At 39.7% G+C, this 22,027-nt stretch overlaps 1 protein-coding gene across 2 annotated transcripts; it reads left to right on the forward strand.

The window, feature by feature from the left end:
* Window positions 1-67: 67 nt before the first annotated feature.
* On the forward strand, window positions 68-20,607 carry mrrf (mitochondrial ribosome recycling factor). Of its 2 annotated transcripts, none has more exons than XM_088615549.1 (7): window positions 68-173; window positions 6,364-6,569; window positions 6,940-7,089; window positions 11,107-11,225; window positions 16,820-16,911; window positions 19,050-19,209; window positions 19,709-20,607. In XM_088615549.1, the coding sequence occupies exons 2-7, from the start codon at window positions 6,392-6,394 to the stop codon at window positions 19,784-19,786; spliced, it is 777 nt and encodes a 258-aa protein (XP_088471675.1). In that variant the 5' UTR covers window positions 68-173; window positions 6,364-6,391; the 3' UTR covers window positions 19,787-20,607. The 2 variants fall into 2 exon arrangements, with proteins under 2 accessions (XP_088471675.1, XP_088471676.1); XM_088615550.1 differs by lacking the exon at window positions 68-173 and adding an exon at window positions 377-786.
* The last annotated feature ends 1,420 nt before the right edge of the window (window positions 20,608-22,027 follow it).

Raw genomic sequence — 22,027 nt, forward strand, 5'->3', positions numbered from 1 at the left:
CGCCGTTTAATGACGTTTACCACAGAAAGCAATTCGTTTAGGAGGCCGCTCCTGCTTTCGATGACGTTTTTACATCGCTCTCGTCGTTCCTTGATGACGCAAAAGTGGGTCGCCTCCTGCAAGCTAAGGTTTTCGGACGTGATTTGAGAGGGGGCGACTTCTCTGTTCATTCAGTAAGTATTTTGACAGCTTGAAAAGCAGACATTCGTTGTTGTTTTTTACATTAAACATTTTTAAGCTTTGTATTGCATAGAAAAAAACCTGCCCCCCTCTTTCTCCCTCCCTTTCTTTTTAAGTTCTAGTGTTGCACTTCAACGGGGACTCGTTTATTAACCTACCGCAGTGAGCACGTTTTAACTCATTGAAGGTTTTGTCTTGACTGTTATAAAGGTTGTAGTTGTAATGTTAATTTTAAACATTTTTATACAGGCTATGTACCGCAAAAGGACCCACATGTCTTTAGATAAATTGATTTCAGGTGTGTTGTACAGAATAATGGAATAAAATAAGCGTCGGACAGCGGATATGATACCGTGTTAAAATGGTATATTTTTCTAGTTCGAAGCAGGATCTACTCATTGCGTATAAAGCAATACATCACTTTTATGCTAATAGCACTTGGGAGTTCTTTTGGAAGGGCAGAAGAAAAACCTGCTTGGTGAAAATCCAGGAATTCTCGGAAACATTCATAAAACTCGTGGCCCAAATGTCAATAAGACGCTGCTACCGAAAAGATTGAACGGTTTCTACAGCTGCAACGTATCACAAAGGAGCCGCGGCCTGCAGGTTAAGTTGCTTTCTGTCCACAACACTTAAGAACACGGGCAGACGGGAAATTGCTTGCAGATTCCTAAGGTTTGGAGAAATGCGAAGTTTGGATTGGGAAGCCGACATGCCATCTGGGTGGAAAAGAAACCAATGGTACTATTGTACCCTGCGTGTTAAGTGAAACGGCGTCTGCGGCTCTCGAGTGCTCCTGGGTGAGGTTTAGTCTGGACAGAACCAGGAAACTGTTTGGGCTGCCAAGTCTACGACTTGTTTTAGGGTTTCGTGTCGCCTGTTGTAAGCAGTCCAGGAGATGCCTGGTTCCTTAAAGGTGTTTTTTTTTTGGATGGTTTTACCATTTCCCCTTGCGGCGAATACGTTTTCTTATTTAGGAGTGGAAAGCAGTCCTAGTTTTTGTTTTATGTCCCCTCTTTCTGAGATCCTTACCTTTCTCGGAAGCTCACAGTGTTGGCAGTGATTGGATTTTTGAATGTTGACTAAATAACGCTACACTTACCATAGACCTTATAGTACATTTTGGTTATATTATTTGTTTAAAAAAAGCTTCTTTTTTTTGCCTGTGGTCTGTAATACATACAGTCAACAGTGTGTGGATTTACGGACGCAATCTCTAAATACCAGATTAAACATGTAGCATTCAGCTAAGAAATAGTATGGGGATAAGAAGTAGATTGAAACATAACTTCCCTGATTGTCCTTTGTGCTGTTTTAGTATGGATTATAGAGCAGATTAGGAGGTGACCCCAGGAATACATTTGGTCTTGAATTCTAACTTTTGAAACCATCTTTACTCGTCATTGGAAGCAGAACTAATTAAAATCATTTGCCAGTTCCAATGAATTCAACAGAATGTTTTGCAAAGAACCGGGTTGATATTTTAATTGTAGTTGATTGGAGTCCTGGAAACGGTGAATAAGAGGAGAGTTTTGTTTTGTAAAACATTTTGATAAGCCAGTTAATCGGCGTATATTTGATTGTGTGCTGTTTTCATCAGTTAAGTCAACACAAACGACAAACAAAATCGCCTCCAGGTTTACATTCTGCTAACAAGCAGTAGCTATAACAAACTCATTAAATATCTCATTAATTCTTAATGACCTTGAACAGTAGATTGCCCTATTTTCCACAAGTAAAATTGTGCTTCATTTTTAATGACCAAACTTTGAAAATGACAACAACTTTGTGTTAAGCAAAGGAAAAATAAATATTCCATTAATGGGACAGATCAGGGGTGTCAACCTTCTGGAGGGCTTTGTTTCTTTTGTTTTTTTATTATACAGTTATTCAATTAACCCTTTTTATTGTAATAGTTTACCCTTGCTCCAAAGTTTTAATTGATAACTGCACTTTTTATGCAGTGCATGGTGTGATTTATCGACTGGGGAAAAAAGACCTGAAGAAACATACTGCATGTGACTAATAAGAAAATACTTAGATTAGTTTAACTGACAGCTCAGGTTGCAACAGCAAACAGGTCCTCAAGGAATACATTTTGACAGCCCTGAAATAGATACTTATTGTTAGAGTAGTACACAGGGGCTACAAATGAAATTATTCTGGATGTCTTAATTAGTGTTAGGTTGTTGATGTGTGTCCCATCCAATCTGTCAGCTTGTTTACTCCTGACATCCACATCTCTTTGTGTAAAGCTGTGCACCTTTTGATTCGACTTGATTGAAATTACATTCACCCAAATTAATTTCTATGAATCACATAAACACCCTTTTGCCTGCGATCATTAGATGTGGGTGGTTGTTTTGCACAGAGAAAAAAGCTGTTGTGAGGCCCGAACTTGATTGTGTGTGTTGGTTGGTTGGAGATCATGTTTTCTTTTACAGGAAATTCCTTATCTACAGGTTGAAACATAGTAAACACCTTTGGTGAATATAAAAGATGCACGTAAGATATCCAAGCCATGTCCAACATCCTCTTTCAGTGCGATAAGGACCTTAACACTTACAGTACATTTTGCAAAGCATTCTTACTCTTCAGATCAGTTACAGTTGGATGATCACACACACAAGGAAGCCAGCTGTCCCAGTTGTTTAAACCTGGATTCAAAAAGAAGGGCCAGTATTGTACCTAACACCTGGACATAGTTTTTTCTGCATGACTTCTGTTCTGAAGGCAAACATTATTTTGTAGTGCTTGCCGATAGTAACAATTCTTACTGACAACAAAGCCATTGAAGTGATGGATTTAAACCTGTTTGTCTGTCAGTGAACCCGTTCCCTCTCCCCCCCCCGTCATTAAGCAAGATAAAATCAGAACCTGGCTTTGTTTAGAGAAGCAGAAGGGGTATTTCTTCTTACGAACGTGTGCTAAAACAACACTGTTGAGGTATTATTGATGCAGTGGAGAACAGCAGACTTTAAACAGAGACTGTCTGAATTGTCTTGGCCTGTGGTCTCTGCAGAAAGACAAAGTGAGGTTATATTTTGACTAGGAGGAAATTGTAAACCAAAGTTTAACACTTGAGGGAACTGAAGAGATCCACCTGTTTCTGGAGAGCATTTAATTTTTTTTCTTCATTTGATTAAGATGACCATGAATAGCACCGGTTTATTATACATGTATAGGACCTTTTTAATTTTAGTATTCAAAACAAAAAGAGAGCTTCACGCGCCAGTATTTCGGTTGTCTGGTTTGTCTTGGTGCTTGAGCAAATTTCCAGATTGGATTTGTGTTTTCTTGAAGTAAAGTCCCAATGCAAGGTTTTTTAAAAATCAGTCTTCGCCAAAAAAAAAATGAAGCCTTGGTGAAGTAATTCACCTTAATATTCGTTTTCATCTCTGCAGGATCTCTGCACGAAGTCCAAGTCTGCATCAGTGGATCACTGGACATTAGTTGTCTTTTAATTCTGTACTGCATTAAGTTCCTTCATATGTCACACTTTCAAACTTTTGAAAGCTCTTAGGCATAAGGGCATTTTTTATTCTTTATAAAAAAAGTTATTGTCTGATTAATGTTAATTAGGTCTAATTAGGTTTCTAACATTTAAATTATCGTTCCTGTTGAACAACTTAAAAGTTGATTTAAGGCATCTTTATACATTTTTATTGCAGATAGGGTGCAGAAGTTATTTAAGTTACAAATTACTGAAGCAAAGTAGAACTTATTGAAGCCAAATTTTGCCTTTATTGAAACATCTGTTATTGTGATGTACAGTAGGCAATTTACAGTAAGCAATTTTTTTTTTTCCGCATGAGCACTACACCAGGAAATCTCTGGTCCCCAGTGTGAGAATTTGCCATTCAGCAGTGAAGATCCTTGAAGTTCTGTAAATAAAGTTTCTTAGGGTGATATTTCCGAGGTAGAGCCCTCTTCTGGTTAATCACAGTTACTTGTCTGTACAGCTTGCTCAGTTTTCGGCTAGTGCATCTAAAAGTCTCTTTTTTTCTTATACGGAAATTATTTTTTTTTCTCCATTGAAAATACTTGTTTCCCCGAGTCAATTTAAATGCATTTATGCCACATAAGAAGGCAAACGTTAAACCTGCACAGATGCTGGAATTTCTTGTGGTCTTTTTTTTGTCCAATAAAAACATAAAAAGTATTTTCAAGAAGTACTTTAACGCACTCCTGTGAATTAAGAAAGGGACATATCGTGACTGTAAACCCTAAGAATGAATACCTGTAAAATGAGATCAAGACAAATACTGCCTAAAAGACTGGATTTATAATTCTGATCACGTGACCACAAAAAGATTTGAGGGTGTATCATATGGAGTAGGGGCCCTATAAGTACTGGATGTATGCAAACACTAAATCGTGGCTGCTGGGAATTTTTCATTTCTCAGCCAGCCACAGGTGAAACCTCTTGGGTAGTCCTAACCCTGAGAAGCTGGTGGGAAGTCGGAGCCTCGAGGCTCATGAACACTCTCAAGACAAACACATTGTGTCAAGTTGTGCAATTCGTACACTCAGCATAGTCCATAGAACCCTCTCCCTGGGGAGATCTGCTTCCCTTTGCGGTTGTGTCGTTGCACCATCATTTGTTAAATATCAGAAAGAAAAACATACTTTTAATGCGCTCAATTCCCAGCTGGAATCTTAGATATAAACCAGGGATGTTTGTCGGGTAATTGATGGACATCTTTGAAGAATCATGTTGGCTGAAACATGCAGAATGAGAGGCAAAATAATATTCCGGAACATCAGTTCTGATGAGCACTGTGCCCCCTGAGGATTTGAAAGGGTGACAAGATCAGATTTATGAAGTAGGAAGCTGTTTGGACTCACTAGCGCTGTATTAATAGACTAACGCTTTTATACCTGTATATTCCAAGTGGAATGAGGAAATATGGCACAATCAATGCAGAATCAGAAAGGTCAAACTTATACGCTTATGCCTGTTATTTTGTTAAAAATATTTCTGCACGTCTACCGCAGCTTAGATGTACATTTGTTTTTAACGAAATTCCTTCAGCTTTGCATGCATCATAGGTAGTATTCCAGGGCCAGAGAATTTTTTTCCTTTGTTGATCAAATGCGCTCATCTTTTCTGGTTTAGGGAGGACGCTGAAACCTTTATGCGTTTTCTTTTCAGAGGGTCAGCGGATTCAGCACAGTGTGCCACGAAAATATCTGCCTTTGCCTCCTTATATCGTGGAGGGCTTGGTGCGGTCCCACCCTGCCCAGCATCCTTTGTCCTGTCAAGAGCTCTCTGTCTGCCTGAGATAAAGTGCCACCGTTTTGCTTGTTGTTCTTGCCTATAGAAAGCTGAGGTGCCAGCACAGTTCGCCACTCGGTTTATGAAAACGTGAACACTGATTTAATCCCGATTAGAGGCCTCTCCTTTTTGAAAGCATAAAGGCCAATGACAGAATGACTGATGCAGTGCTTGGCATGTTTGCAGAAGGAAAATGTTTAGTTAAGCAAGCTGCAAAGCCCAAACTTAACAATGCTGCCTTATCTTGTTACTGTAGCACTTCGGAGATGAACTGGGGGTGGGAATAGTGGCTGTAACCCTTTAGCGTCGGTTGTTACACTTTTGAAAAATACTGCACATTCGTCCGCTAGGTTCTTTTAAAACGCCTGTTTAGTGTTCATTGCCACAGCGTGACCTTCAGTTTTACTGAAACTTTGCTGGAACCATTTCCGAAGAGCATGATTGGCCTATTTCATGTCAGCATTGCTCAAATGTGCTTGAAGCAGCACAAACAAAATTTCACCCAGGCCGAAACATTTTAGGACATTGCTTTGTGGCTCATTAAATGTTAACCTAATTATATTGTTCAGTGACATATGATCCTAAATTAAGCCATTTGCAAGTGCCCTACTGTAAATTCCATACATTACTTATTGGTTCTCATGATTAGAATGTCAAAAGTAATCAAGCCGTGATCAACGGCGTGCTGCAAGAACAATTCTCGTCTCCTGTGCCGTTTCCATCTTTCCCTCGAAGGCAAATCAGGAACAATATGTTGGTGAGCAAAAAGAAAAGAAGAATAAACATTTCCAGCCTTTTCTTCATTCGTTTTTCATCTTGGCAGAGGCGATGGCAGGCCGTGTTATAGTGTAAGGTAAATGGACAAGAGCTGTAGAATTGTATTGTTAAGTGCCCGCTCTCCTCAGGCTCCAGTGTGTGGCGGCACTCACAGCGATGGCACTCAGTCGTGTTGGCCTCCTGCGGGCGGCGTGGAGCAGATCCCTGCCGGCTCTCATGGGGTCGCCTCTGGAGTCAACTACGAGACGTCTCCTTGTCCTCCCCCACAGCTGCCAGCAGTGTGGGGGCCTGCTGCCAGCCCAGAAGAGGCATTACGCGACCAAGAAAAGCAAAGGTAAGGAGTTTCTCCACTCACTGGCTGCTGACCTGCACCGCTCTGTCTCATGTGTCCATGATGGGCTTCTGAAGCCTGGATCTGTATCCCTCCTGTTATTTCTTAACTTCAGTTTGCTTTGTGCAAAGCCTGCTTCGGCGATCGATGAAGAAGTGAACGCCGGTATCTCGTGCAGCAAGTGCAAAGTGGCTCATTACCACTTACAAGAAAAATCCTACTTCTGTCTCAATCTAGTGCCTTGATTTGTAATAGCTATGATCAGCAGCTGATATGTGTTTCTTTCCCTTTCCTCCCCCCCTCACTCTGCAGCGAGATCTCTTAGCTCTCAAGTACTGTAGCAACTACTGTCTTTTCTCCTCCTCATTTGCAGCTAAAAGTAAAGGACAAGCTAAAGTGAATATCAATTCAGCACTAGTAGAAGATATCATTAATCTGGAGGAGGTGAAAGATGAGATGAACGCTGTGGTGGTGAACCTCAAGGAAGATTATAGCAGGAATTTAAGTATCCGGACGTCACCTGGTATGTGGCTGCAACTTAATATTCTTTTCATACATTTTCCTTCTGAATCTCTGCTAAGTTGTGTGAAGCAAGTCAGCATAGTGCAGTGTAAAGTTGCCTCCATTATCATTATAATGATGAATGCGTGGATTTTAATACCTTGAAAAGTGCAGTGTTTCTCAAGCAAAGTGAACAGATAGTATCTTTTTCAATAAAATTCCTGAACTCGAGCAGCCAGATGCAAGATGTTTGGTGGGACACAAGAATGGCAAGTCTTCAGCCAGTGCGGGGAGGGGAACTGTCACCACTGTTCTGTGTGATTCCAAGGAAAATGCACAGTACAAGTGCTCGTTCCTCATGAATTGGAAGCTAATGGCACAGTTCAGTGCTCGTTTTCTTCCGTCATTACCAGGGTTATGTGCAGAGCAAATCGGAGCCGTCTCCATTTCCTTAAGCACTTCCATGTCAGTGCACCTCGGCTCTCGTCTTTGGCGTGCCCAGAGCTCCCCGGGGGGGGCGTGCTCTCTGGAAGCATGCTGGAGAGCTCTGCAGGGGGATGTTTACTCTTAGACGTGGTCAGGTTTACCAGGGATAAACCGCACGCGTCAGCCTGATTAATCCATTAAGCTGGCACAGAGCTTTTTTTTTTTTCACGGCCACCGACACAATGCAGAACTTGCATGCTGCTCCAAGCAAAACGCGATCTGTTGTGTGCTTCTGCTTCAACGTTAGACTCAGTTTGTCTCCACTTAAAAAAATTTTTTTTGCATAATTGCATCATTTGTTTGCTACAAGCATTTTAGATCGGCTATATAAAACCAACACGGTAACTTTAAGTTTTTAAATGTAGTTACGGTTGGGGAATTTTTAGTGAATATCTTATAAAATATTTTTCAAATTGTCCAATACTTTGATACTCGAAACGATTCAGCGACATCGTCCCTTTGTTAATAAGGCCAACCTCGGACTCGCTGCAAGGAAATGAGAAGCTGCAAGGTTTGGGAATGACATGAAATTTAACTTGGAATAAAACGCGCCATTTGTCAGATGATGAAATTTAATGACATCATTTGTAGTCGGAGGGCAACAGTTTATTAATGCACTCATCTGGTTTTAATTATTCCTTATGTTTATTGTAAAAGAAAACTGAAAGGCACCTACATTTAAGGAAGAACATTGCTGTGAAATGATTCATCACCCCACGATTGAGCATCAGCCTATCATTTTTTAACTGCACTAAGTTAAAGGTAATACATGCACATCTGGATACAATGTAGAAGTTACAAAGTTGCTTTACGGCCTACAGGGTTAACATGAGGTCTCTTGTTCTTTTTGGATAGCAGATGCTCAGAACAGTATATAGTATAGGGGGGATGTTCTCGAAATGCATTCATCAGACAACAGCCATTGGCAGTAAGACAGATCTTTATGATGTCATCTTGGCTGTGTATCTTGTTGGTGCTAAGGAGAAATTATGGTGAAGAGCTATAGCATCTCTTGGAAAAAGAATGTACCTCAAAGTTCCATTCTGTATGGGATCTGGATTTTGTTTTGCTCTGCTGTGATTGCAGTGCTGCATTTGGTGCAAACTTTTTAATGGATTTTTTTAATAGCTCTGTAGATGCATTATCCAATATAATTTGTCTAAACAGTTCGTTAAAATTTGGGATTAAAATACCAAATGCATAAACTTGGGCTCTTTTTATTTCTAAGCTTTTGTAACCGATGATGGTAAGTGGTAAGTATAGACCAGGGATGGGCAAATTCCGTTTCGAGGGCCTGAGAAGGATCTGGATTTTCCCCAACTTTGAAGTTCGTTGCATAGTTGAACTACAGTAATTGTTGATATGAAAAAGTCAAAGTGTTTGATTTTTAGGTCTTAATCAGACACGAAATGGAAATGGCCTGAAAAATCTCCTAAAACTCCAACCCATGGGGCCTGCAATTGTGTATCCTCTGTTTATTGAATATTAAAATACATTAATTTATAGGACACACAACACAGGTTTTGATTTTGTGCTGGTATTTTATCCAGGCCCAGATACAGAGAGAGAAGGTTTGTTAACGAGCTCTCCGTAGTGTTTTGCGTCCGTACCCCTTGGCTGCAGACGGTTTTCATCAGGTATCACTTTGTGTGACTTGTATTGCAGTACAGTAACGCTTTCAGAATCCATCGAGTTAAGCAATGTCCTGACCAGGAAGAGTCCAGTTTTGTTAATCGCTTCCTCACTGATTTTTTTTGGTGAAAGGGAAATGTCAGGATGTCTAGTTGAAGTGTTAGCAGATGTTGGTGAAGAAGTCAGTTTTCAGGTAATGCTCTGGCAGACCAGGAAAAGTCCAATTGATGCGAAATTAGTCTTCTGACAGATTCCATCATAACGGTGTCACAGCTCCTCTCCAGAGGCTGGGGACGAAGTTTCGGCATCGCAGACAAGCCAGCCTAGACAAGTCGTTTTTATTCGCGAATAAAGAGTGGGTATTGTCTATATTTAAAAAAAACCCCACCAGGTTATGGGTTTTCATTCTGTTCTTTTTTAAAATTCCGTTACTTTACCATTTCATAGGGATTCTATAATTCAGCAGTTTTTATTTGAAAATATATGATTATGAGACTTATCAGAATTTTTAAAAAATATTTTTGTCAAATTCTGTTATAGTTTTCGTGGTGTCCTGTATTATAGTGGTACATGAAGAATAAAAATGTAAATATAGGTAGTTCCTCAATTTACAAGAAGTACCAGCATTGCAGTGTGTTCCTGAAAGATGCCATGTAATTCAAAATCATGTAAATTTATAAAACAAAACTGTGCGAATTAAGCACATAAATCCAGAACTACTGGTTCGTAACTGCAAAGATGAGCTGGTGGTTAGTACTGAAACTGTGACAGTGGCATAAAACATTTTGTGACATTGATAGTGACTTTTAACTGACTAACAAAAAGTGCGTGGAATAATAAAGGGTGTGAGTTAAATTAACTCAGAAATTAGTTTAAAAATATCTGTTATTTGTTTTTATTGGGAGCAAAATGGCAAATGGCGGATTGAACAGTAATTGTTTGACAAATGTTTGTCAATTGTCAAACAATTTGACAATTTGTAAGTCAGTTGTTTGTCAAAATGGAAAATCGGACAATGACATGAGAAGACAGAATAAAAATCTGATGAAGTAACACAAAAGCTTTTTAAGACGCGTGGAGCTAAGTATTTGAACATGGATGTGTAGCCATAAAAAGAAATACACTTGGTTCTTTTAAGTGAAGGATCACTCTGTATTTTTTTGATCCGTGTCTCTAAAACAAGAGAGAACATCTGAGGAGTTGTCCACACAATCATTTTTTATCAGAGACCATTTAAAATTGCAGGACTTTTACCCAGATAGCTCATTATTTATAAGTGACTCTCATCTAGGTTAAAAGTTTGCATAGAAAAAAAAACCACTTTTAACGCATCTCGTGCATAGACTGAAATTAGTTCTGAAAAAATATTTTCCAAAGGCCAAAGAATGAAGGATCAAAGGCAATTAAACTGTACAAAGTATGTTGGCGAATAACACTGCACCCCAACCTCGTATTGCAAGCATCCCTTCAGCACAGAAAAAAAAAACCAGCTTGTGAGTTGAAACAGACTGACTGACGAGAAGCTTTTTGGCTAGTGTATCTCTGTTTCCATGACTGGGGTCCACGCCGCAGAATGGAAAGGACAAATCCCAAACTCCTGAATATTGTGGAGAAGGAATTGTGGAGAGGCCACCTTCAAAGTGCACCTCAATGCACGATGGCCCGAAGTCACAAAGATTGAACAACCTACTCATTTCATTTTTTATAAACACAAATATATTATAAGGCCTAAATCACTACATAATCAAGATAGTGGCTTCTAAATTATAATCGACCCAATACAGTTTTAATTGGAGCTAAGGGTGAGACAGCCAGATGTGTGTTCAGCTCATTTGATCAGGAGCTCAGATTGTTTAGATTTGCCTCTCTGGGCTTTGCCAGCTCAAGTCTTTTATAAGTCTTGTTTTCTTTCTCTTCCTAGGTGCTTTAGACCACATCACAGTGAGCACAAAGGATGGGAAGTTTCCATTGAACCAGCTTGGGCAGATTTCCATGAAGTCTAATCAGGTCATCCTAGTAAATATGACCAGCTTCCCAGAGGTACGTTCCAACACTGCTACAGTAAAGAAATAAAGCCTTAACCGTGTGTTTACTGCGACGTTTAATTAATCTTAAGCTTTTTAAATGAGACGTTCTCTTAGCATCCTTCCATTATCAGAGAGTCTCATATTCCTCCTAAGGGGTTGAGACGACACAGGGTTAGTCCCAGGACAATCAGGGAGCAAGGAGGAACTATAGCCTAGACCGGACTTGAGTCCATCACAGGTTTCTTACAATACATTTGTAAAAACAGATGCTGATTTTAAATGTTAGTTTTATATGGGTTTCTCTGGTTAATGCCTGCTTTTAGAAAGCACAACCGTACCCCACAAAGACAGAAATGGCTGTTCTGATTATTCAAGGCTATGAGGTGGACTCCTAATCAGTAGTTACGTCACTCGGCCATTTCCTTGACAGCCACTCTCCAGACTCAAGCACACAGGAACGTGTAGTGAAACAGTCCTATCACAAGATTCACCCATGCCTTCACAGGGCAAAATCTAGATGCTTTGCAACAGTTAGATTGTCCGGTCCCTAACCTTCTTATGGAGACCGTATACAACTATGTAAGAAACAGAAGATTAAATGGCAAAAAGTGGGGAAAACCAGTGACAGGGCAAAAGCAGGGTTGAGAAAAGAGAAAGACCTGGCCAGCCTGTATTTTTCTTTTTCCCAGAAAAATAAAAATGTCACGCACCAGAGCCAATATTAAGTGCATTGCGTGAGCCGAGATCCTGTAAAATAAAGCAGAGGGTGTTAACTTATTCCGAACAGCCTGTTGAAAGCTTTCTTGATAAGCACAAAGCTATGGAAAGACTGTGGTGAGGCTCTTGAACCAAATGCCCAGACCACGGCTTTCATCTAATTCTTCGGTTTCCATCTAGGACCTTGCACATTTGCACGTAAGATAGCTGGCACCAAGGTCTTTGCAGCTGAAATCTGAATCTGTTTTTGCCGTGTTCAGACAAATTGATTGATTATTTGAAAATTACTTTGTTCCTAAAGCGCTCTTGAAACAAAGGCCAAGAGAATCTGGCAGGCTGTCAAGACAAAGGAAATGACCCAGGCTTCCACCTTGCATTGTCGATTTCACAAATGTGTTTTCTCTGCAAACACACACTTCAGAGAGATTCTTTTTTGGATGTTCTTGTTCTTTTTTGATAATGCCCTCTGCATTAATTTATGAGGGCTGTTCCAGATTTCGATTTGAGCGTTCTGAAAGCTGAATAAATGTGCTTTTCCCCTAGAAGACCAAGTCAGGTTGGAAAGCAAGAAAAGATCCTGTTTTTTTTTTTAAATGTCGGTTTTACGTTAGTGCTTTGTCTCCCATTTTTCAGTTACAGTATATAGACTGTGCTTCTCTATTACATTTCTTTTCTGTGCCATCAATTTCAATTCTCCAACTTTTTCACCTGGAAAATAAATATTTAAGCAAATCAATTACTTGTATAATATTTTAATGAAAATGGCATAAAAGAGAAGCAGTGTACTGTTGAAAAGAACATTTTTGTGAGTTCCCACAACAGTTTAAAGCAAAACTATCAGAATGTCTCTCTTGTTTTTTTCTCTGACGGTGCAGAATTAAACTAGAACAAAATCTGTTGCAATTTTCTTTTGAAGGAACTGGCTCATGGACTAGAGGACTGCTATAGCATAATTTAAATTAGCAGTGACCCTGTTAGAACAGATGTTGTATTCCTTAAGGAATAAAACATCAAGAAACAACGGGTAAATTATGTGAAATATTTTAATTCTGTTGAACATTTTTTTCCCCCTCATAGGCCTTTTATTTAACTCAAAAGGGTTGCATGAGAATGAGAAAAATCTTATCATAAAGATGCTATTTGCCACTTGTGCTGTTAATATGCACTGCATAGCAATGTTTTTCTTGTGTTGCCTTTGAGTTCAAAATGTTCTGAGTCATTCAAGATCTAGGAACCACTGTGGGGGGGGGAAGTAATTGATCACGATGGGGGGAAAAAAATGTTGTTTTGTGTCATGCAGTAATACTCCACTTAAGACCAATTGTGTTTGCTGACGTTCAATCAGGAAGATGGATGAAGTAATGATTCAGGGCTCTGGTCTGAGGAGAAACATCCAGTGACATGGGAAGAACATGACTTTTGAGCTTATTGAGGTTAGAGTTCTTAGCCAGAAACACTTATGATTCAGGCCTTTCAAGAAACAAATAAAGTTCATGACCGTGGGCACCCTTCCAAGCGTCCGAGACGCCAAACGTACATTACCATGCCTCTGCTGACACTTCTCTTGCAAGGCAGGGCATTGAGTCAAACTCAACAGTGAGCTGTTACTGAACACACTTTGCCACGTTCAGATGTACAGCTGGGGGTAAAGGGCTTGATATATTTTATCTGCAGTTTTTCCTTTTGGTATCAATCTGAAGCTGTCTTGAGAGAGAAGCTTGCTGATGGACTTCACATGGATTTTGTGAAAGCTTCCCCTATGTGGAGAAGACAGTCTTGCAACATTAGGTCTTGTTCTCATTTGGCTACATCTCTGGGTATTTTAACTACAAGACGGATCTCAAAGTAAATTTCCTTTAACCTGCCCAGGGTCACTTCGTCTTGAGTCTTTTTTTCTTTCATGATCTAGACATGCTCTTTCCATCGCAGACAGTGAAGTAAATTCAATTTACAGCCACAACTGCACTAAAAGGACACAGTGTGAGATTCTCTGTTCTCACTACCTAATAATGTACTAGATTTTAATGCTTTTGTAGTTTTTAAAGAAGTTGCTTTTAGTGGATACAGTGATATCGGAGTAATATATCTGAATATTTTTGGTGTATGATTTGGACCACCCTGGGTTTTTGTGTGGTTACTTTATGTACCAAAAGGTTGCAATTGCAATTTCAGCCAGTAGAGGGCACTGTTGCTATAGCAGGCAATCAAGGCTCAATGGAGTGTATTTAGAGGAAGGTGCTACTGTAGTAGTATTAGGTATTTATCTTACTTTATATCAAGTATTTGACAAATCTTGGAAAAAATCACAGCACTTAACAGGACAGTTCAATTTCTGATCTACATTTGTGTGCATTGCTCCTCTTTTTCCAGCATTTCAACAACAACAACAAAAAAAAAACAACCACAAAGGATCCTTACAGCTTTGTAACAAAGCTACGTCTCATTGGTAAAACATTACTCTTTCTGAAATGTTCCTGGTTTGGTGTGTCTAAACAAAAAGAGTTGACGCATTTTGCGGTCTGCTGTTCTGGTAACAACCAAAAGTTGCCTGGAGGAAACGGGTTTTCTTTTTTCTGAGCTGTGAAATTGACCAGTGTGGTGTGTCTGTATAAAACACTGAAACTGAGTTCAGCAGGTTCATACCAGTGCCTGTGGTAATTAATGGGCTGTGCATGTCTGTTCATAAGTGGGAGTCCTGGAGGAACAGTGGCCATTTCACTGCCTATACCAACAGGATTTTCTTTTTCTCTTCAAAAACTGAATGATATTTGGTCTATATGAGTTTGTTGTCCTAGAGTTGAACACTCTGAGTGAGGAAATGGTTCTCTGCTGACAGCTCTGGAAATTGAAATAGCCTGGAAGATGGACTTAGCCTGAGAAGACGTTTACACATTGCAGTCAGCATCGTGTGGTCGTCTTCTTCTTCAGCTGTCCTCCAGTGGTAATGATGCTGAACAACTCAATTGCCTTCAATTATCCAACACCAAGGCAACGATAATGTAGAAGTGACTGCAGACGGGCAAAAACAAACACTTTCTTAATGAATCCAATAAATGAAGTGTGTCCCCAGGAGAGGGCATTGTTTTAGTCATTTAAATCAAATCTAAAGTGCATTAACAACTGGAAACTCAGCTGTCATAAAAGTGACTGATAAAGGGCAGAAAGCATTAATTAAGTTCTAGTTGAGTTCAAATTAAAATATAATTACAAAAACTAAATGGCTGGTACATGCAGTGTACGTTTTACAAAAGCTGTGGGTGTTATTTTAGGTTTGCACGTCAGTTTTGCAGCTTTCCATGAGCAAAATTACCTTAAACTTGTAAAACCTTGCTTTGCACTGTAGGAAATGTTTAACATTTTCATTTATAAGATTAGTCTTGTGTCTCAGCATTACTAAGCTACTAGATTCTAAAACTAACTATGGATGTTGACAAAAATCCCATTTCCATTAAATACCACCAAGTTCAGAATCGGTGGTATTTATTTCAGTGCATTAACATCTTTGATGCCCGATTGAACAGACTTACAGTATGTGTGATGTTCTCTATTATACCGTCTTAGCAGAGAGCGTAAACAGAAGTACTGTAAAGTCCTTTTTTTGGGCTATAAATTTGCACGTCAATCACCACCCCTCTGAAAAAAATAATTTAGAGAAGCAAACGTATACACTTATACAAAGTTATATACATGTTTTACATATTTGTAAATATGTATACATTACAACTAAAGAAATGTATAATTCATTGTCATTTTTGTTTAGTTCTTGGCTCTCGAATGCTTATTCCACATAGTTTCTGAAAACCTGTCATTTATGCATTGGCAATTGCTAGTATTAGGTTTATTACTATATATTAAGTGGATGATGAGGTCTAAGTAAGGCTGGAAGGTATACAGAAACAAAGTTTGACAGTCTACTACTTAACTACATTCAACATATAGTTACAACTTTCCAAAGGTTTTTTTCCTCCCTGAATGCATCAGGCGATTCAAAAACTGCAACTTTTTTTAAATTCAAAAGTGAAATTCTTTCTCTGTTAACCATGTTCATCAAAACACAAGCTGCAAAATTACATGTATCTGCTACAGACACGAAGAACGCTCGTTTTAAGAATTCCAAAGAATTGTCTATGCGTAGAAGACCAATCGCAACTGTACCTGCTTTTAGAAAACACTGATGTAGCTCAGATATGTAGACATCTTATGAATCAATTATCATAGAAGTTTGCTTAACCAATAGAATTACAAATACAATTGAAGCTGTTTGCCTTCCTTATCAAGTAAGTGCATAAAAGGTAAGCTGTGGCTTCTCCTGTCAGAACCATGCTCCTAATTGCAAGGAGGGTGTGTCTCTTTGGCTGAATTTACAGTACAATAAACTCCTCTTCCGCTCGACAAAAAGGTCTCCAGTGGATTTTTACTCTACCAGAGCGTGGCATGTATTTTGTTTTGTTTTTTTACTGCATATATTAGGGGAAACCCTGGTCAAGAACACAAGAACGCTGCGTGCATCTCTGTGTTCTTTCAACGCAAAGCCCAGCAGACTTTGCTCCATCGCAAGCAATGTCACTTATATCCTCCAGCTATCCCCCCCACCTGAACTGCTGCTGGGTTTTTTTTAAGCTCACTCTCCCCCCCCCCCCCTTCTTCCCCACTCCACTTTCTCACTTTATCTCTGCAACACCACAATATCAAAAAAAGGGACACAATTCCCTAATTCAAAGAGCGATCAAAGGCAGCCTAAGCCAGTATCACTTCCTGATATTCCTGAAAACAGAAGTAAATGTTTCCATGTTCTGGCAAGGCTGGGTTCGCAAAGCCAGAGGCTCCCCTCCTGGCAGCTGGCAGTAATTATTCTGCTAATGCCCCCGTGTCTTTTGATCCGACTTGCAGGCCACAGCGGCCGCCACCAGGGCCCTGAGAGAGAGTGGAATGAACCTGAACCCGGAGGTGGATGGGACAGTGATCAGGGTGCCAGTTCCTAAGTAAGTAATTTGAGGTCAAGGGCTGTCCTGATACAGCGACGGTTCCCGCCGAGCGAGGCTCATTTCCTTCTTCCTCAAGCAGCGAGCGTGCTTTTGTCCGTCTGCTCAGAGGGTTGATTGATAGCCCTCGACATCATCTTAACTCTGAGTCCCAAAACTTCTTTGCTCTGAGAATATAATACAAATAGCACTAATTATGATGCAAGAAGATTTTCTAGTAACATTTTGTCCTAGATGCATCCTTCATTCGTGTTTATTGTACAAATTCGAACAGTTGAATGCCTGTGCAACAGATCTGCATTCTGTTAGTCTCAAAATCCTGGATTCAAAATCTGCAGAAGAGCTGAAGTGTGTAATATATCGATAACAATGAGGCTCCTTCTGGCCCCCAAGACAGTTTGAGATTAGATGCGTTCTAGCAGGACTGTGGTAGGATTATTTTGATTGTCATTCAAGTATTTTTTTAGAAATGCAAAATACAGTGAAATTTGATGGACAAAACATTCTCTCCTAAAAATGTAAAGCAAATAATGTCTCCAGTTATGGTCTGGATGTCTTTTTTTTTCCCTTCACATTTACACTTCTGTGTGTTGTTTCTGCTTTATTGGCTATGTGAAGTGATAGGTTTTTCCAGACCAATTAACTTCTGAAAATAGGCCTTCAGACAGAATGGTGAAGAAAATATGCACATAATTTTCACTGGAGGAAAGGCTCAGAAATAAAATTGGGAGCATTAAAATAATAACCCAAAAATATTTTATACTGCAGTACGTATTTTGCCTTTTTTTGATTGTTAATACTTCCTTCATTTACTCCTGGCCATGCGATTCTAGTCTTGTGCTGAGCAGAACAACTCAGAAATGACTGACAGGGCTTATCCATACATATATACTGTATAAAGTCCCATCCCAGCTTACAGTTTATTTTCATCTGGCCTTTGAATACTTCTTACACTTGGCAAAATGAGAGTTGAGCATAGAAGTTATGAGTTGATAAATCCCTAAAGCAGGATAATTAAATTCCCATTTGTAGTCCAAACCTCAGTATAATATCAAAGGTTTAAGCTTTATTATAGGATTTGTATAATGATTTTTTTTTCCCCCATCAGTGCATGGCAATACAAAGTAATGCCCTGTTTTCTGTAAATCTAGTGCTTTTTACTGGAAGAAAGGGGTCACGAAACAGCTCTTTTGTTTGTTTTACGCAGTCCTATTTGACTTGAGGTTGGTCAGAAAGCACAGAAACACTGATCAAGATGCACTTTCTTTATGGGGCGTGGAGATTTAGTTGGCCTGGCTTTCATTTTTTTTTTCCATCCCCCTTGGGTGCGCGTTTACAAGATGAATGGCTGATTGGTCTGAATATAATCCCTAGAAGGCATTAGTCATTAGTGCCAATGCAATGCATGATTTACTAAAGCTGCATGCCTTTGGTGAAGAGCAGACTGGATCTGAATAGTTATAGACTGAAGTGTGTTGTGCTACCAGAGCAGTATCTTCACATTTCAGCTTCCTGTGCACAAGGAATTTCTGTTTAGTTACTATTGCAGTACTTGCTTGGTCCCTCTCTCCAAAAAGTTTTGTGTCGTATTCCTCCGAAAAAGTATTTCATGTTATTTGCCATCTGAGCTCTCGCTATCCGTTAATAACCGTTGTTTACCTCTTTTAATAGGACGGCACTGCAGCTGCTTTGTGCTCTGAGCAAGCAGAAACGCCCATTCCAGCAATCATTCGGAACTACAGAAATTTGCATTTCCAATATCGCTTGCTTGATTGGCCTTGAATTACTAATTAACTTAATTGGAGGTTTTTTTTTATATATAAACAGATGCCATTCGTGGCATGTGTTTGCAAACAATATAATTATGTTCTTGTAAAGTTTCTGGCTGGTGCAAACAAGTAGATTACATCACGTCCACATTCAGAGCATTGAAAGGCAACCATTTATGCTGTGGTTACTTAGTCAGCTGGGTTGATGGAACAGTAGGCTGGAGTATTGGTCTTTTTAAAGACCAGCACTACAGTGATGCTGAATGTGAAAGATTTGTAGTAAAATTATGAGCAAACATTGTACAGTCCTGCTTTTCTGTTCCCTTTGCCCCCTTTATTTCTATTTTGTCATCTCATTCTGTTTTAAAGAGTTACGAGAGAGCACAGAGAAAACCTTGCGAAGCTTGCAAAGCAGTTTACCAACAAGGCAAAGGAGTCCCTAAGGAAAGTAAGAACCAATGCACTGAACCAAGTCAAAAAATCAAAGGACACCGTTTCTGAAGACACCATCAAGCTAATAGAAAAGCAGGTAAATGCAGTTTTTGGTGGTTGCTGGTTAAGATTACGGAATTACTGTAAGCCGATGCAATTACTGTATGTAATTACTCTGAACACAGCAGTTGCTTTTTATGGTAAAGATCATTTTTTTCCTAACTTCTAAAGTGAAACATGATCCTGTTATGGGGGGAAAAAAACACATTTTCCAAATAGTCCGTTTTCCTTTGCAAAAAAAAAATGCTGGATTTTGATTTATCATTTATAGATCCAGCATGGGATAAAAAGTGCAGCCACAAAAAATACTTAGAAGGTATAGAGAAGGAAACGATTTTAAACAGAATTTTTTAAATACTATGACATGATTTACTTCAGTAACCATTTGCTTTGTACACTGCTTAAAGGGGCTAAATCTAATGTAGTTCCAGCTGAATGGATTTGATACATAGTTCTTGAGTGGTGGGCATGTTAAAAACCTGTACACAGACCAATTTGAGTTTTCTCCTTGTTCGTTCCTCAACTATATCTCGCAGATACAACAACTGGCAGATGGGGTTGCTGTTGACTTGGACAATCAACTTGCCATAAAAACCAAGGAGCTTCTGGGATGAGATTGGTTCATGTTTTGGACCTTATGGACACTGGCCTGCAGAATACTGTCCATGGACATGTAAACCAACACCGACCGGAGCAGGACTCGGAACTCGGAATGACAAAACCTGCTTTCAGAACTTGTGCCTCCAGAAAACGCATTTGAGCTTGGCCCACTCAGCCAATCTGAAGTATTTATGCATTTCACTCATGCATAAACAAATCCTGGCTCTCTAATGCATCGCCTGTTTCTCCACACATTTGCAAGAAAGCACTGAAAAGTATAGACTTTTAATGTGATTTTGGTTTCTCCTTTTAATTAAAACCAATGCCGCAAATACTGTTGATTTAATATATGCCGCTTTAAAAGTAATGGGCTGGGTAGAGACGTTGAGTCTGTTACAGATTCAGGATTATTAATACTTTGCCAACATTGGTTTCAGGTCGTCTTTAAGGGGTTTTGCTCATTTAATCAGTGTTTCCACCATTTTAGAGGACTTAGCACAGCTACCAACATAAACAAAGTACAACTTGGACATTATTCATTGATGCTGTTTTGTAGAAACTCCTTTCATTATGCTTGTTTCTTGATTTTTGTTTTTTGCCTCTATAGCATTTCCATAAAAGTTTCATCGGTGTGGTGCGTTTGAGTTTACCATCAGTTTTCGTCTCTTCCCAGTGTAAAATATTGGCCCAGCATGACTAAATAGATTCCAAGGGCAAAGGGGTATTGTTGGTGTTTGTGAGATCAGATTTTGTTTTCGTTTGGAAAGCCCGGGTTCCAGCCCTCTGCTTGAAAGAACCAGTGATACACGGAATAAAATGTATGATTCCCTAAAAATCTTTGGTATTCGTGGGTCAGCATCTTTGTAGAATGATTGCAGCTTTATCTTTAAATCGTCAAGATCTTATATTGTGCAGAGACTCACTTTGAATTCTCAAGTTTTGCTGCTTGTTTGTATATATACACACACTATAGTATATTAGACACAGTGTGTATTACAAATAAGTCTTTATCCCCTCATAAACTCCATTGTCCAAACTATGTTTTATAGTTTTTTTTTAAATCTAGAATCACCAGTTTTATTTAGAATTTTTTGTTGTTTTACCTTCCTGATATGGAGTAGCCAAATTGGGTTTTGTCCACCTCTGCTTGCAGATGCAATGCCTGCGACCCCATACAGTCAGGGGGCGAATGAAGAAGTGCAGGTAGAGTCTTCTGACCCTCCCACCTTTTAGCCAGGTCACAGGCATCACAGCCCCGTACCAGAGGTTCAGTGCTGAGTGGAGAAGTACAGTACAGTATATCCCTCCGTGATGGCATTGCAGACTTGCAGCCACAGGGGGGCACTGTGTCGCTGAGAACCCTGGCTGACTAATTGCCATCCTGCCCTCTAAGCGCTCACTCAGCCTGTGTGTTGCCATTTGGAGAATCCCAGCCTGTCCCAGCTGGATAGTGACGTGATCCGGGCTTGAATCCACATAAATAGAACTCAACCTCCAATAGGATGAGCATCTTTACTAGTTTAGCCACTTAGGAGGCCCCGGGATTTAGTTTGAAATATAATTCATATTGGTTAAATGAATGACTCCACAGCACTGTGCAGTAGATGAAGGGACACAAGTCGAAGTTTTAACTTTTTTTTTTGCGGCACTATTTTATTGTAAAAAGAAAAGGTGAAATATGTTACACAACCGTAATACAGAGTGTCAAATCAGATTAATGTTTCAGTGAGCAAGTGCGTCGGAGAAGCACATCTGCCCATCTTGTTCTCCCTCTGAGTGACGGGTGCAACTCTGCTCCTGCTGGGATTCAATCGCAGTTGCTCATGGGCTCAGAGTTTCTCCCTAGACAGCAGCCAGCTCTACTACTGCAAAAGACCGCATCTCTTGTTGTGGGAGAATCGTACATTATGTACTAAGGGGTTGACATGGTCTTATGGAAAAGGTTCTTGCCCTGTATACATATAGCGCATAACAGTCATTGCCATGACCTGAAACATGAAACAAAAGAAGCAATTGGTAGTTCCATACTGTGCATACAATGCAAAGAGAGGTCCTGACAGGGTGTTGCCCTGTCCAAATTTCCCATTGGCCTTTACCAATGATGGCCTCCTAATAATCCTTATCTCTGAACTGGCTTCATTACTCTGTTCTCCTCACCACTGAGAGCTGTTGGGTGGTGAGCGTCCAAGTGGGGCTGCACATTGGTGGTGGTGGTGGAGGGGGGGGGGTCCCCATTCCCTGTAAAGTGCTTTGAG

The sequence above is a fragment of the Lepisosteus platostomus genome, chromosome 21 (genome assembly GCF_059453375.1).
Source record: "Lepisosteus platostomus isolate fLepPlt1 chromosome 21, fLepPlt1.hap1, whole genome shotgun sequence".
Classification (NCBI taxonomy): Eukaryota; Metazoa; Chordata; class Actinopteri; order Semionotiformes; family Lepisosteidae; genus Lepisosteus; species Lepisosteus platostomus.

What these genes read in the sequence shown, in the direction of transcription:
- mrrf (XM_088615549.1), top strand. Translation starts at nt 6,392, where the DNA reads ATGGCACTCAGTCGTGTTGGCCTCCTGCGGGCGGCGTGGAGCAGATCC. An exon ending in AAGTATCCGGACGTCACCTG is followed by an intron (nt 7,090 to 11,106) that starts GTATGTGGCTGC and finishes TTCTCTTCCTAG; the next exon opens with GTGCTTTAGACCACATCACA. An exon ending in TCAAGCTAATAGAAAAGCAG is followed by an intron (nt 19,210 to 19,708) that starts GTAAATGCAGTT and finishes TATATCTCGCAG; the next exon opens with ATACAACAACTGGCAGATGG.